The sequence below is a fragment of the Tamandua tetradactyla genome, chromosome 12 (assembly GCF_023851605.1).
Source record: "Tamandua tetradactyla isolate mTamTet1 chromosome 12, mTamTet1.pri, whole genome shotgun sequence".
NCBI lineage: Eukaryota > Metazoa > Chordata > Mammalia > Pilosa > Myrmecophagidae > Tamandua > Tamandua tetradactyla.
In genome coordinates this window covers 100731239-100747498 of record NC_135338.1, presented here as the reverse complement: position 1 = coordinate 100747498, position 16260 = coordinate 100731239, and the positions used below count along the sequence as shown (strand labels likewise).

Sequence of the window (16260 nt, the reverse complement as noted above, 5' to 3'; positions counted from 1 at the left end):
TTACTATTGATTATGCCACCATTTTTCTGAGGTTGTTTTGTTTTTGTTTTATTGATATATGTGGGAGTTATTTAAATATTTCAAATACTAATTCTTTGATGCTTACTTTCATTAACAAGATTTTTTTCCCACTTGCATTGGCTTGTTTAGTATATACTTGGATCTATTGATATTTCCCTTTGTAATTTATATTTGTATGCTGAAGTTAAGGCATACTTCACCCAGATATCATGAAGATATTATTTCATATTTTCTTCTAAATGTTTTCAAGTTTTGATTTTCTTAAAGACTTTAATCCATCTGAATTTATTCTTTATGTGGCTTGACACGTTCTATTGTTTTTCCTTTTTTCTTCTGGATATCAATTATATATCCAAGCCACAAGTATTTAAAATCCATCCTCTCGCCACTGATTTATAATGCCATCTTCAATATCTATGAAATTCTGATACATGCACTGTTCTGTTTCTGGGATGTCTGTGTTACTACTATAATTAAATTTTTAAAAATGTTGTCTGTGTGGGCAAGTCACCCATTTTGCTCTTCTTCAAAATTGTTTTCATTATCTTTTCATTTCCAAACTGTTTTAGAATCAGAGTTATGCTTAGTCTAAAGATTAAATTAAAGAGTAAAAATTAGATGCAGGGAAGTACAAAGGGTGAACATCAAGTTTAGTTAAGAAAGCAAGACAGGCTTCCGAAAGGAGCGTGATGTCGAAGAATAAACACAAGCGAGCCTGTAACGCACTAAAAATGATGCCGACATTTACATGATAATGTGTAGATAATAAGACAACAGACACACAAAAGGGGTGAGTTTCAAGTGAAGGAATAAGCAGTGGCATAGCAGGGTTTTACAACTGCATAGAAACCAAGACACTAATATCGGGGAAAAACAACTCAAGCAGCAGGGAGCCTGGAAACCACTCCCGATACATGGGAAAATAAGCAGGAGATGAAAGTTATTCGAGAGAGCATGACAAAAGTGGAAGACGGACAGACGTAACTGGTATTCATGAAGAGAGGCCCGAGCAGACACTAAGAACCAAGAGTGAGTGCTCTCACGGGAGAAACGTTTCTACAATAAAGAAGCGTCTGAGGGCGGGCCGCGGTGGCTCAGCGGGCAAAAGTGCTTGCCTGCTATGCCGGAGGACCTCGGTTCGATTCCCGGCCCCACCCCATGTAACAAAAACGGAGAAACAGAATACAATAAAACAAGAAAATGTTTAAAAATGTTTCCCTTTCCTCCTTCCTTCCTTCCTTCTATCCTTCCTTCCTTCTCTCTGTCTTTCCTTTAAAAAAAAAAAAAAAAAAAAAAAAAGAAGCGTCTGAATCTGTGCAAAAAACGTGACCACTGTGTGCCAGGGAAAAGTAATTCAAAACAAAATGACAGCGAAAGAACTAGCACCATAAAGCTTCTAGAAGAAAATGTAGGGAAACGTCTTCAAGACCTAGTAATGGGAAGTAGCTTCCTAAATTTTACACCCAAAGCACAAGCAAAAAAAGAAAAAAAAAAAAGATAAATGGGAACTCCTCAAAGTCAAATGCTTCCGTACCTCACAAGACTTTGTCTAAAAGTTGAAGAGGCAGCCAACTCAATGGGAGAAAATATTTGGAAATCACATATCAGACAAAGGTTTGATTTCCTATATATACAAAGAAATCATACGACTCAACAAGAAAAGAACAAACAACCCAATTATAAAATGGGCTAAAGATAGGAATAGGCATTTTTCTGAAGAGCAAATACAGATGGCTCAAAAGCACATGAAGAGATGCTCATTTTCATTAGCTATAAGGGAAATGCAGGTCAAGGAGACAATGAGATACCACCTCATACCTATAAGAATGGCTGCTATTAAACAAACAGGAAAGTATGAATGTTGGAGAGGATGTGGAGATATTGGGACACTTATGCAGTGTCCCAGTGCTTATTCTCACTTATGCTGGTGGGAATGTACAGTGATGCAGCCATTGTGGAAGACTGTTTGATGGTTCCTTAGGAGACTAAATATCAAGCTGCCCTATGACCTGGCAATAGCACTACTTGCTATATGCCATAAGAGCTGAAAGTAACAACACAGACATTTGTACACCGATGTTCATAGCAGCATTATTCACAATCATCAAAAGATGGAAACTAACCAAATGCTCATCAATAGATGAATGGATCAACAAAATGTGGTATATACATATGATGGAATATTATGCAGCAGTAAGACAAACTGACATCCTGAAGCACATGACGAGATGGATGAGCCTTGAGGACATAATGTTGAGCAAAATTAGCCAGACCCAAAAGGAGACATACTGTATGATTCCAGTTTTATGACCAGCATAAAGATATAATCAGAGGCCTATAATAGAGAATATAGGGGACTTAGAGATACATCGAAGCTAGAGATGGGTGAACTGCTAGCTAATGAGGTGGAACTCTAATGTAAGGGAATAGACGGGACTGAAGGTGATTCTCTAATGGATCTAGAAGTAATATTGCCATATGGAAGATGAACAAGATAGAAAGGGGTTGTGTAGACCTAAGTGTCCCACTGATTCACACTAGAAATATGAATGAGTTCTTGTAAGAATTACTTCAAAGATATGACTCTTGTATAAAAAGTATTTACGTCCAGGGTATAGGGGGAAAACTGCTATTGCATGCTGTGAGCTATGTTCAAAAGGAAACCATCAGCACTACCATAGCAACAGCAGAGTAAATAATGGGGGGAGGGACAAGAGTTAAGAGGAGGTTTAGATTTCCAACTTGGTGAGGGTGTGTTTATCGGTTTTCCTTCTCTTGGCAACAATGAAATTATCTAAAATTGAGGGTGTTGATGGACTGTGGACTCTGGGCGTTCTATATGAAGCCCGATGAATGCAGGCGGCTGAAGGATGCACTGACGGAGAAGTAGATTGGTGAAGGATGGTGTGTACTTATGAACAAGGGTGGTGCTGCTACAAAAAGGGACACTGTCGTGAGGCATGCAATGATGTGAATGAGCACGTGGGAAAACCAGAAACAAAAACAACGACAATGGTATGGTCACCTTTAGAAAATGCTTATAGATTTTCGGGGGCCTAGATTAAAGCTTTTAGAGCAGACACATTAAGTCTGGGGTGGTGATTATTATTTCTGGATTTTGAGAGGCTGTTTTATATATATAACCTGATATTTAGAGATAAGAATGAAGTCAAACAGGTGGGGGTTAAAGTAATTCAGAACATATGGATAAGGAAGACAGTGTCTATATTTTAGAACCACACATATTCTTTGAGACGAATGGAAGAAAGGTTTATTTGGTCTGGAACTGAAATTTTCTGTAGTTCATAATCTAATTCAACCTATCTGTATAGCTCATTTGAACAACTGAAATACAGGGAGTATAGAATAAGAAAGAGGTCCTTTAATCCTATATAAAATACTGTAATGCCTGGATACATCCTAAAGTATATTAAGCAGATAATCAAAAAGTATTGGCAAAGTCCCCTGAGGGATAGGAGAAAGAATATGGAACTATTAAACCTTACATTCAGGGAATCCCCTGGTACTGTGTCAAACTTTAGGGACACCCAAATCAATAGGCCATGCCCTCGATCATGAGGCTTACTCTTGTGAAGCTTATGTAGGTAGCGGAGAAGCTTGGACTACCTACAGGCATGCTTAAGAGTTACTTCTGGAGGACCTCTTTTGTTGCTCAGACGTGGCCTCAGTCTCTCTAAGCCCAACTCTGCGGGTGAAATCATTGCCCTCCCCCTTACGTGGGACATGACATCCAGGGGTGAAAGTCTCCCTGGCGACATGGGAGAGGATTCCCAGGGATGAATCCAGACCTGGCACCATGGGATCAACAATTCCATCCTGACCAAATGGGGGAAAAGAAGTATAATTAATAAAGTATCAGTGGCAGAAAGAGTTCATACAGAGTCGAGAGGCTACTCTGGAGGTTGCTCTTACACAAGCTTCAGGTAGACCTTTATCATAACCTGCCAACCCCCAACCAGGACCATTCAAACCAATCCTAAAGAACACCTAGGGCAATTTATAAGATTCCACAAGGGTGCCAGCCACTAGAGTAACTTTCCAGAAACCTACAACCTCCAGATGGGTCCCTGGTCCAGATAAGTCCTGAAACCTAGTCCAGCCTCTTCAGAACATCAGCTAGTTCCATCTCCCTACCCCATATTAGTGACAGACCCTTCCCATGTCAAAACTTTAGAATGGCCATAGCCCAAACAACCCTAAAGAGAGGTATGGAAAGATCAAAGGTGATGGTGGAATTATACACAGAAGATAGGACTTAACAAATGAATGCTGAATCACTAAATTGATATCTCTTTTAGTCTCCAGTATTTTAGAGCAGCTAGAAGTAAAAACCTAAAATTGTGAAATTCTAATCCATGCAAAGTCTGAAATATATTCTACAACTAATTGTGGTATTGTGCTTGGAAATTTATAGCTTTTTTCTATATATGTTATTGTTCACAAAAAATGAAGGAAAAAAGTCTACTGTGATGATAAAAAAGTATTTAAGCCCTCTAGCCTCCTATATTCTGGAGCAGCTCAAAGGAAAAATATGAGAGGATCATATGGTAGCCCATGACAAACTCTTGGATCTATTCTGTAACCACTTTTTGAAGAGTGCTTTGAAAACTATTGCTGTTTTATTTCTTTGCCTTTGTATATATGTTATACTAGACAATAAAAAAAATTTTAAAGATTAAATCAGATGACTAGAAAGAATTAAATAATGTGCTAATAAATTCTGAACACAATTATCAGAATGCTTACATATTTGCAAAATGTTAAATACAAAATAGCTTTTGTTATAAAAATATTCACTGTGGTTTTATAAATATTTTGCTTATCTTCATAAATACACAGTTAAAAAGGAAAAAGGGAAGTTCAACATTTGAACCTAACTTTATAGCCATTTTAATCATTAAAAAAAAAGAAAGAAAGGAAATGACAACTAGACACAACCTTGTGAAACTGCTGAACTTTGAGGGGAGAAATAAAGGACATTGTCAGCGTTTGGGGAGAATGAGGAGGTCGGCCACAAAGAAGAAAGTCCAGCCCAGCTGAGGTCGTGTGACCCAACGCTGAATCAAAAGTTTATGGAAAGAGAGCCCAGAGCCTCGAGAGGGAGTGTGTGTCTGAGGGATCTTACGCCGGAATAAGCCTTTCACTGCTCATGTGCGAGGGCGTGAGAAAGACATTTTCGGATCTGAAAGACCCACAAAGGGCAAGATCCAGAACCTCCCTCTGGAATTGGGAAGGGCCGTCAGCCCTGCGGCCAGCACACCGCCTTACCCGGGGGACAGAGAGGAGAACTCCTGGGCCTATATTGAGTGCGATCCCTCGGTGATGCATAGGTGTAAGAAAATCCCAGAAGCACAGTCTAAAATATATCCCTGTCTAGTGGTGATCTGCAATGAAGACCTGAAAAGATGGACAATAAGCAATGAAATAACGTATGCATGCATGCAGAAACATATGGAATTTAAGTCTCAAAAAGGGTTTGAATAGGATTGTGAAAGAAAATATATAAAGGAAGAAAAGGCAACAGTAAATTGAGTATAAAATTCTAAATTATAACAACTCAAGAAGGGGGAATGAAAAAGGAAAGTGTAAAAAGTTCATCCTTTAAATAGGCAGAAGTTAAAAGAAACTAGTTAGTTAGTGACATTGAGATTTACAAAATGACTTTTAAAACATAGTTTTTAAACATCTTAAAATTAATCATTGTAAAATAAAACAAGACACACACACACATAATTTCCAAATTACTACAGGTGGGATTTCAATGAGAAATAAAGAAGAAAAGAGAGCAAAAGTAAGATTGTTAAATAGAGATGGTAATCTGGGCACAGATGTTAAACTCCCTGCCCCTTACAAACTCCTGGTGAATTGGTAACAAAGTATATTAATAAGTGAAAGTCTCTTTATCGTACCTGGAATCTCAGAAAGATGCTTACAGACAAGCCAGAAGCATCAAGTAATTTTTGGCATTTATAGGGCAAGCAAGACTGAATTGAAGAAGTGCCCACAAATCCAGCTCTCACCACACACAGGGGAAAAATCCACCCGTGAAGAAGGGGTGACACCCACAGGGGGCACCCAGTCCCCACTAAATCAGGGTGGCAGTGTACATGGTAAGAATTTGGGGCCACGATGGCAGGGGGGCTGGAATCCGACAGAAATGTAAAGGCCACTGGAAGGGTTCCCTGAGACCCCCAGTACTTGGTGGGATATTGCGGGAGGGCCACGCAGCGTGGGGACACGGCAGAGAATGTCTACCAATCAAGGAAGGCCACAGGAGCCACGGGGAAGATGGGCCTGAGAACCGCGTGCCCTCCGTGAGGGCCTTGGACGGCAGCTCCTGCTCACGCTGTGCTGGCACAAAGCTGCAGCAGGTGGGAAGCAATGATTCTTACTGGACAGAGGAAGAAACGCATTCTTCTGGCGGAAAGCCAGAAGTGAATTAATGAAGGACTTGACCCAACTCTGGCTCTAATTCAGATCCCTGAGAGTTAGGGGACAGGGACTGGAGGTGAGCTAGACAGATGCTAACACACGCGCACATTTACATACAGCAAGCACCCAAACATGCACAGAGACAGCACAAATGCAGATTCCTTGAGGGGTTCATTTGTTCCTTTAAAATGGAAGCTTAGATCATGGTTATTTTTCAGCCAATTCTTCTTTTCCAGTATATACATTTGGGGTTATGAACATTCCTACAAAAACGGATTTAGGAACATTCCTGTTTATCTTCTTTGTGTTTATCTTTGTACTTTATGATTTTTTTATTATGCATTTAATAGTTACCCTAGAAATTACAAGGTAATTCTAATGTCAAAAAGACAAACATAAATTAGTTACTTTTACAGTTTTCTGAGAAACTCAAGGACTTTAGAAAACTTGAACGCCTCTACCCTGTCCCAAATTTTATATTATTAGTGCCCTGTTTTTTAAATTCTAAATACATTTAAACCTGACAAAAAGTCATTACTGTCGCTTTAAATAGTTAATGCTCATTTATATTTAGGTTTTCTGTAGCTCTTCATTCCTTCTTGAATTTCCATCCTCCATGTATTATCATTTTCCTTGCACTGAAGAACTCTCTTTATCACTACTTCCTGCACAAGTCAACTAGTAACAGATTCCCTCAGGGTATAAAAAAGGGTCTGGAGATTGAAACTCAGAGGAGGAATTTCTGGAGGTTTCTCCGAGAAAGCTGTGGTGTGCGTCCACCCCTCACCAGCTCTAGAAGGAGGCAGGGGGTGCTTCCCAGGCCAACGCTCAACAGGAGGCGGCACTGAGGGAGCGTCCCCTGGAGAGCCCACGTGTGTCCTGTCCTGTCGATGTGCAATTCACACCTGACAAAACTGAGGCTGAGAGATCAGCTTCAGTGGCCCCGGCAGGCAGAGGGGGGAAATCTGCACAGGCCGGTCTGAACTCCGAGGGTCCATGCGGCAGTGTTTGCGTGAGCATCTCCTGTGCACCAAACACAGGCCACATGCAGGAGAGAGCCTGCCCGCGGCTGCCCTGGGGACTCACCCCCTGAGGAGGGAACGGACACGGACAGGGAGACATGGCTGGACAAGAGCTGGAGGAAGAACAGAAGTACCAAGACAGAGGTCTGTGAATTGTACACAGCAAGGGAACTGCAGGCAAGAGAGCCACGGGGCTGGGAAGGGAAAAGCGGCTCAGAAGTACACACCCAAGCGCACACAGAAGCAGGAGGTGGCTTCAGATGCTGGCCAAACTCAGAGCGCACCAATCCCCGCCCCCAGCACTGGAGTCGGGTGGGAACTCCTGTGCCGCCTTTTGTTCTCCTCTTGCTGAGCTCTCCCTTTCTGAGTAGGTGCAGAAAAGACAGATGACGCTCAACAACCGCCTCTCCCTGCCCGCACGCCTGGCGTGGGAGAAAGGAGACAAGCTCACATCCATACTGAGATGCAGCTTTTGGCAAAATTATATTCCAAACAAATCAAAATATTGTCAATAAATAAACAGGTAAGTATTTTGGTTGCATGGCCTTAGGATGAACATGGTAATTCATAGTACTTATTCTTTTTTTAAAAAAAATTAACATGCTATTTTTTAAAAAGACAAAAACAAATAAACTTCACTCTTTCCCTATTCTGCAAATTGTTTGGACTCCCCAGGTTCAGAGGACACAGAGAGAGGTGCCACAGTACTGCCTCCTCCGCTCCAGTTTCCAGGCAGTTTCCTCCACCTCAAGTGACTAACCCGCGGTGGGAAAGAATCTCTCGTTGACTTCGGAGGCCCCTTCCAGGTGATGACCACAGGGCGGTCGCCCTCCCTGTCAAGGCCTCTCCAGGACAAACGCCACCCAGGACAGCATGGCATCCCCATCCTTCTTCTTCCAGACGGCAGGCCACACCCAGAGCAGCGAGGACTTGATTTCCTTACCAAGGTAACCACCAGAGCAGCAGGTACACCACCGCGACTTCGCGAGATCGAGTCTCTAGATCCACCCACAGTCATTTGGTTGGTGTCCGGGGTTTCTCGGTGGTGACGCACACGGGGCTACAAACCCACAGTGCCTCCCGCAGCCTTCCCTGACCCTCTCGGAGTGACAAGAGTCCTTCTTCTCAAAAGCCTACGGCGTTTCATCTGCCCTGCGCTGCTCTATCTCAAGGAACCTGAAAGACATACCTGGTCATGTTTGCTATACCAGAAAGCAGCAACCCCAGTGAAATCCAAACCTAGGGTATAATATGCTCTCCTTGCATCTCTGGCCTCGAAGCCATCCAAGGAAAGTTGATGTATTCTTTCACTTGACAATGTTCCACAACTGACAATGGCTGCCTCGACCCCTTGGAGTCTCCGTGTGCCCAGGGGACTCAGCATCCTGGGGCTCTGTTTACTGCAGGCAGCAACCAAGGGCTGAAGCCAAGCCCTTACCTGAAATGAAAGCCCCCTGTTCTAGTTTGGTAAGGCACTGGAATGCAATATACCAAAAATGGAATGGCTTTTAAAAAGGGAATCTAATAAGTTATAAGTTTACAGTTCTAAGCCTGTAAAAATGTCCAAACTAAGGCATCCAGAGAAACACACCTTAATTTAAGGAAGGCCGATGGGTCAGGACCTCTCTGTCAGCTGCATAGACACGTGGCTGGCATCTCCTGGTCCCTTGCTCCTGGGCTCCGTTGCTTTCAGCCTCTGTTCCTGTGGAGGGTACTCACTTTTGCTTCTCCAGGGCTGGTTTCCATATCCTGGCTTCCCTTGGCTCTCACCATGCTCTGGCTTGCTTACCATCTCATGGCGACGTCTACTGGGCTCCAAGCATCTCCAAACCTCTGTGTCTCTGTTCTCTGAAGCAAGTATTCTCTAAGTGTCTACATCTGCTCTCTCTGTCAGCTCTGAAGTTTCTGTCATTTCTGGCTCCCTCTAAAATGTTTTCTTTTTTAAAGGATTCCAGTGAAGCAATCAAAACCCACCCTGAATGGGTGGAGACACATCTCCATCTAATCAAAAGGTCACACCACAAGTGGGCATGTCACATCTCTGTAGAGATCATCTAATCAAAAGTTTCCACCTACATACTGAATTAGGATTAAAAGAAACAGCTAAAAGATCGAATCAGGATTAAAACATGGCTTTTCTCGGGGTACATAAGAGCTTCAAACTGGTCTATTCACCTAAGAAAAATTACCTCAAATTGTCTCAAAAACAGTGGTAAGTTGGTTTATCACAAACTTACAATTTTTAATAAGTTGATCTTACATTTTAACAAATGTTATTCAATATAAACATATCTGAGATTTGGGAACAGAACTTGCATTACCTTCTTAATCAATGGGTGCTCAGATTAGGTGAACAAGAAGTGAATTAAAATTTCATCAATTCGGGGGAACCCAGAAGACCTGACCTTTTACCCCAAGTCTCGACAATTTTGGGCCAGTGACTCAACATGCCAGCCTTCCCTTCCTTGAACCCCAAAGTGTCTAGTGCATCTGTCTTGGACGGGCCATGAGCCCATGTGGACGGGACACGGCTACACCTGTAAAAATGTTGCCAGTGTATTTCAACATGATAAGTTGAGTTGATTAATATTTAGATATAGCGGATTTTCTACCATCTCAGGGTGTTCCGAAGCCAAGACAAGTTTGGGTCCCCATCCCCAGGCATCCCACCCAGAGGACCAGGCGAAGCCCCACTGACCTCCCGCTCAGACACCGCCGCAGGGAGTACGACGCGCCCCCGCCGCAGGTCCGGGAGCACTCGCTCCAGTCTCCCCACACGTCCCAGCTGCCATCCTTGTTGTCCTCCGCATGAGTGTTCCTTGAGGTCTGCAATGTGGGGACAGAAAAAAGAAATACTAAGTTACACACAGATGTAGGAGAAATACTCCAAAGCTTCCCCAGATTTTCCAGAGTCTTATTCTAAACTGTTCAGAATGACTCAAGTTGGCTTTAAAACACTTTGGTTTGGAATGGCTGCGTTAGAAAGCAAATACAGAGGCAGGGCAAGACTGAGGTGTAGTGGGAGAGGAACTAGTTCGTCCTCTAGAGCAGCTAATAAAGAACTGTATGGGATGGGACAACTGTTTGGGGGACCTCGGTGGCCAGACACACATTGTACACGAGCCTGGAAGGGTAAAATGGCTGAGATCTCACACAGAAATATAAGTTTCCCAAGTCATGGAGGCAGGTGCCATCCATCCACTGGCACATCAGGCTGGTTCCCCAAGGGAACAAGAAGCCCCGCTCCACCCACCAGACCCAGCCACTGCACCAGGCACCACAAATAGCCATGCCATCAGGCACGAGAATAGCCGCTCCACTGGGCATGAGAATAGCCACCCCGAAAGGCATAAAGAATAGCTGCCCCACAGGTGACCAAGAATAGCCGCGTGCCAGGCATGAGAATAGCCGTCCTGCCCAATGCTATGTGGCCCAGCCGGCTGTGCAGTTGGGAATGGACAGGGCAGAGGGAAAGAGGTGGCTCAATAGATCTGCTGTGAAGCCTCAAATATAATTGCATCTCCTCCATGAGATCTGTACCTAGGTTTGCAAATAATTACTGACTAACCAAGTGCAAAAGGGGACCTTCAAAGCAAACCCAAGCAAATACAAAACCTTAGATGAGTCAAAGAAATCAACTTGCAAAATAACATCATCAAGACAAACAAAAGCCCCAAACACAACAGAAAATCATAAAGCACGTGATGATTCATAGAAATATGCCCCCGCCAAATGACCAAATCAAAACACCAGAGGGGACATGGTATATAGAACAATTCAAGAATAATTATAAAGAAATAGGGAACAACTAATCAAGGATATTCATAGTGACAAAGTGTATCAAGAAAACACTGGAAGAGCTAAAAAATTCAAAAGATTAACTATAAAAATAACAGATTTCATAGAGAGGGAAGATATTGTAGACTAAATAAAAAATATACTAGAAAGGGGTGCAAGGGTAATTCAGTTGTAGAATTCTCACCTGTCACACAGGAGACCTGGGTTTGATTCCTCGTCCATGCACTTCACCCAAAACAAACAAGCAAAAGAAACAAAAAGTTCAACAAATGGTGCCGCAATAATGGGATACTCACATGGAAAAATAATGAAATGTGTCCCCACCATACAGCATACAATATATATATATATCCTAGAGACACAGAATAGCAGATTCGAAGAAGCAGAAGAAAGAATTAGTGAGCTAGAAGACAGGACAATTGAACTTGAACACATGAAAGAATAAATGGCAAGGAAGATGGAAAAAATGGAACAGTATTTCAGAGAAATGATGAACATGATGAGCACAAGTATAAGAATTACTGATGTTCCAGAAGGAGAAGAGAAGAGGGAAAAGCTAGGAAGGTTAGTTGAGGAGATAATGGGAGAATTTCCTAAATCTTGTAAAAGACATGAATATGCAAATCAAAGAAACCCAATGAACCCCAAATAGAATAAATCCAAAGAGAAATATTCCAAGTCACAGACTAATCAGACGGCAAAATGCTGAAGAGAAGCAGAGCCCTTGAAAGCAGCAACAGAAAAGCAATCAATTACATTCAAGGGAAGCCACATGAGACAGGGTCAGACTACTCAGCAGGCACCACGGAGGTGAGGAGGCAACAGCATAATGCATTTAGGATTCTGGATGAGAAAGACTTCCAGACAAGAATACTTTATCCAGCTAAGTTGTCCTTTAAAACTGAGGGAGAGATTAAAATCTCAGATAAGTAAAGGCTGAGAGAATTTGTCAACAAGAGACATGCCCTACAAGAAATTCTAAAGGGAGCTCTGTTGGCTGAAAAAAAAGTCAGGAGAAGGAGGTCTTAAGATAACTTAAAGGATAAAAAGAAAGACAGGGAAAAGAATATATAGATCTGACAAAAAAAAAAGGATAAGATGGTAGTTTCACAAACTGATTTCAGAGTAAGCATTTTAATGTTAACCGACTAAATTCACCAATTAAAGGATATCGGTTGGCAGAATGGATTTAAAAATATCCATCTATATGCTGCTTAAAAGAGACTCATCATAGACACAAGGATATAAATAGATTGGAAGTGAAAGGATGGAAAAAGATCTTCTATACAAGCAGTAACCAACAAAAAGCAGGAGTAGCTATACTAATATCAGATAAAATAGACTTTAAATGCAAAAATATCATAAGAGACAAAGAAGGACACTACATATTAATAAAAGGGACAATTCACCAAGAGGAAATAACAATCATAAATGCTTATGCTCCCAATTAAGGGACTCCAAAGTACATGAAACAAACATTGGCAAAACTAAAGGGAGCTATAGATGTTTCAATGATAATAGTAGGAGACTTCAATATACCACTCACCTCTATAGACAGAACAACCAGACAGAGGATCAACAAGGAAACAGAGAACTAAAACAATGCGATTAGACCTAACAGACATAAATAGGTCACTGCACCCCAAAACACCAGGATAAACACTCTTCCCTAGTGTTCACAGAATGTTCTCAAAGACAGATCATATGCTGGGGCACAAAACAGGTGTTTATAAATTTAAAAAGACTGAAGTTATTCAAAGCACTTTCTCTGATCACAACGGAATGAGGCTGGATATCTATAAGCACCCAAAAAACAGAACTTTCATAAATACATGGAGAATAAATAACATACTCTTATTAAACAATCAGTGGGTCAAAGAAGAAATTGCTAGAGAAATAGGTAAACACATGGAGATGCATGAAAATGAAAATGGACATATCATAATTTATGGGTTGCAGCAAAGGCAGTGTTAGAGGGAAATTTATTGCCCTAAATGCATATATTTAAAAAAAGAAAGAGCAAAACTGAAGACCTCACCACTCACCTGGGGGATCTAGAGAACGAATGGCAAACTAGCCCCAAAGCAAATAGAGAAGAGAAATAGCAAAGATTAAAGCAGAAATAAATGAACCGGAGAATGATAATAATAGTAAAAAAACAATAGAAGGAATCCACAAAAGCAAAAAGTTGATTCTTTGAGAAAATCAGTAAAATTGATGGACCCCTAACTAGGCTGAAAAAAAGAAAGAGAGAGGATGCAAACAAACAAAATCAGAAATGAGAGGAGGCTATTTCCATGGGTCCTAAAGAGGGTCCACCTTACACCTTCTACAAGAATCCATTCAAAATGGACTCAGTACCTTGTTTTAGGAAGCGAGCTGCTGGCATATGATAAACCAGAACTGGAACAGCCACTCCAATCCACCATAAACTAAAAAGGGATGTGTACAGAATGCATAAGGATAGCCTCCAGGATAACCTTTCCATGCTGCTGGAAATCTCTCAGCCTCTGAGACTTGATTTTGTCTCATTTCCTTCTTCCCCTTTTTGGTCGAGAAGGTTTTCTCAATCCCTTGCTGCCAGGCCCGGCTCATCTCTAGGAGTCAGGTCCCACATTGCCAGGGAGATTTACACCCCTGGGAGTCATGTCCCACGTAGGGGGAGGGCAGTGAGCTCACCTGCCAAGTTGGCTTTGAGAGAGACCACATCTGAGCAACAAAAGAGGCTCTCTGGGGGTGACTCTGAGGCATAATTATAAGTAGGCTTAGTTTCTCTTTTGCAGGAATAAGCTTCATAAGAGCCAACCCCAAGATCGAGGACTCAGCCTATTGATATGATTGTCCTCACTGCTTGTGAGAATATCAGGAATTTCCCAGATGGGGAAGTTTAATATTTCCTCCTTTCTCCCCAGTCCCCTAAGGGAACTTTGGAAACACTTGTTTATTGTCTGCCTAAATTACTCTGGGATATATCGGGGCATCACACTAACCTGGACAAACCAACAAGATCTCACGCCCTAGTCAAGATTCCGTGTACTTATGGTGTTCAACTAAACTGACCACACAAGTTAAATTAAATAAGTGCTGCCCAAAATATAAATTTTGCATCAAATAAACATCTCTCCCTTTGGTGTCACACAGAGGTTAAAGTTTGAAAATATGGGCCATGATGTCCTTTACCCAGATTTCAGGAGGGAGCTTCTTAAACTTTACACCCAAAGCACAATCAGTGAAAGAAAAAATCGATAACTGGAGACTCCTCAAAACTCTAAAGCTTCTGTGCCTCACGGGACTTTGTCAAAAAGGTGAAGAGGCAGCCAACTTAATGGAAGAACGTATTTGGAAATCACATATCTGACAAAGGTTTGATATTTTGGGTACATAACACAATAGAGGTGTGCAGGAGGAACGCTAATCCAAAGGCAGCACAGGACCACAGCGCTGCCAGAGGCAACTAACTGGGGGTGGGGGGACAAGTGATAAGGGGAGGTTTTGATGTGATATTTGGTGAGGCTGTGTGTATTGGCTCTTTGTCTCTTTGGACCAATGGAGGCTGTCTAGAACTGAGAGTGCAGGTGATTGTGAACTACATGGGGACATGGTGAGACATGACTGCTTGTTCGGGGCAGTATCCACGATGCCTCACGGACGGAGGGAGCCAAGGAGCACCACGACTGAGAAGTAGAGCGGCAAACTGTGATGCATGCGTACGACGGGACGTGGTGCGGCTACAGAAAGGAGTGAGCTTGGGAGGTACGCAATGAAGTTGACCCTGAGCTGTGCAAAATAAGCCAGAAACAGAAGAACAGACATAGTATGGTCTTTTAGAAAACATTTATAAGAAAACTGGGGCCTAGATGACCGGTTCTTACAGCAGTTACACTCCATCTGGGGATGTTCTTTCTAGATTCTGAGAGGCTGTACTGTTTGTGTATAAGCTGGTATTTCCCTGGAACTCTGGGCACCTCTGTGACACCTGAGACTCAGAGCTGGAGTTCTGCAGCTGTGAAAGTCAGCATCACTATGTACAGCAATTGTTAAAGTACCCAAAAGAGAGACCAATTAAGATAAAATGAAGCTGAACTGGTTGGGGCCAAGGTAAATCAGAAGACAGGGGCAAAGGATGACAGAGTATGCATCTGAGAGCTCGACGTACTGTGTGGGACCACAGGCAGAAACTTTATGGTGTCTAGAACTTAATTTAACGTGACACACACTCTAAATAAGCCTGACAAAGGTTTGAGATTTTGGGTACATAAAAAAGAACACAACTCAACAACAAAAGAACAAACAATCCAATTATAAAATGGGCAAAGGATATGAATAGACATTGTCGAAAGCTCCTTTAAACAACCCAAACCCATGGAGCTCAGGATGGGATTGAGACCTTGGAATTCCATACAGTTTAACGTAAAACCTGGATGCATCCCAGACTATGGTGGGCTAATAATTAAATATCATTACAGTCCCTTCTGGGACTAGAGAAAAATATGAAACTATTAAATTTCCCCACCTGGGAAACCCCTGGCCCTCCCTCAAGCATTAGGAACGCCCAAGAAGATAGGCCAAGCACTTGATTTGAGGGTTGCCCACACAAAACTCATTTCCATAGTGCAGAAACCAAGACTACCTACAATTATGCCTAAGAATTGCTTCCAGGAAACCTCTTTTGTTGCTCAGATGTGGCCTCAGTCTCTCTAAGCCCAACTCTGCCAGTGAAATCATTGCCCCCACCTCACGTGGGACAAGACATCCAGGGGTGAAATTCTCCCTGGCGACATGGGAGATGACTCCCAGGGATGAGCCCAGCCCTGGCACTGTGGGATCAACAAAGCCATCCTGACTCAGACAGGGAAACAAAATGTGAGAAAATAAAGTATCAGCAGTTAAGAGAGTTCAAATGGAATCGAGAGGCTATTCTGGAGGCTACTCTCCTGCAAGCTTCAGCTAGATATTGCTAATTGCC

At 42.2% G+C, this 16260-nt stretch overlaps 1 protein-coding gene across 2 annotated transcripts in view; it reads right to left on the bottom strand.

Annotated features, from left to right (window-relative positions):
• ADAMTSL3 (ADAMTS like 3) overlaps nucleotides 1-16260 on the bottom strand; it is a 355553-nt gene that overhangs the window by 215902 nt on the left and 123391 nt on the right. For both annotated transcript variants that reach the window (XM_077124346.1, XM_077124347.1), the window contains exon 4: nucleotides 10195-10322. In XM_077124346.1, coding sequence (XP_076980461.1) covers nucleotides 10195-10322 — 128 coding nt within the window. The remainder of the gene's footprint in view (nucleotides 1-10194; nucleotides 10323-16260) is intronic.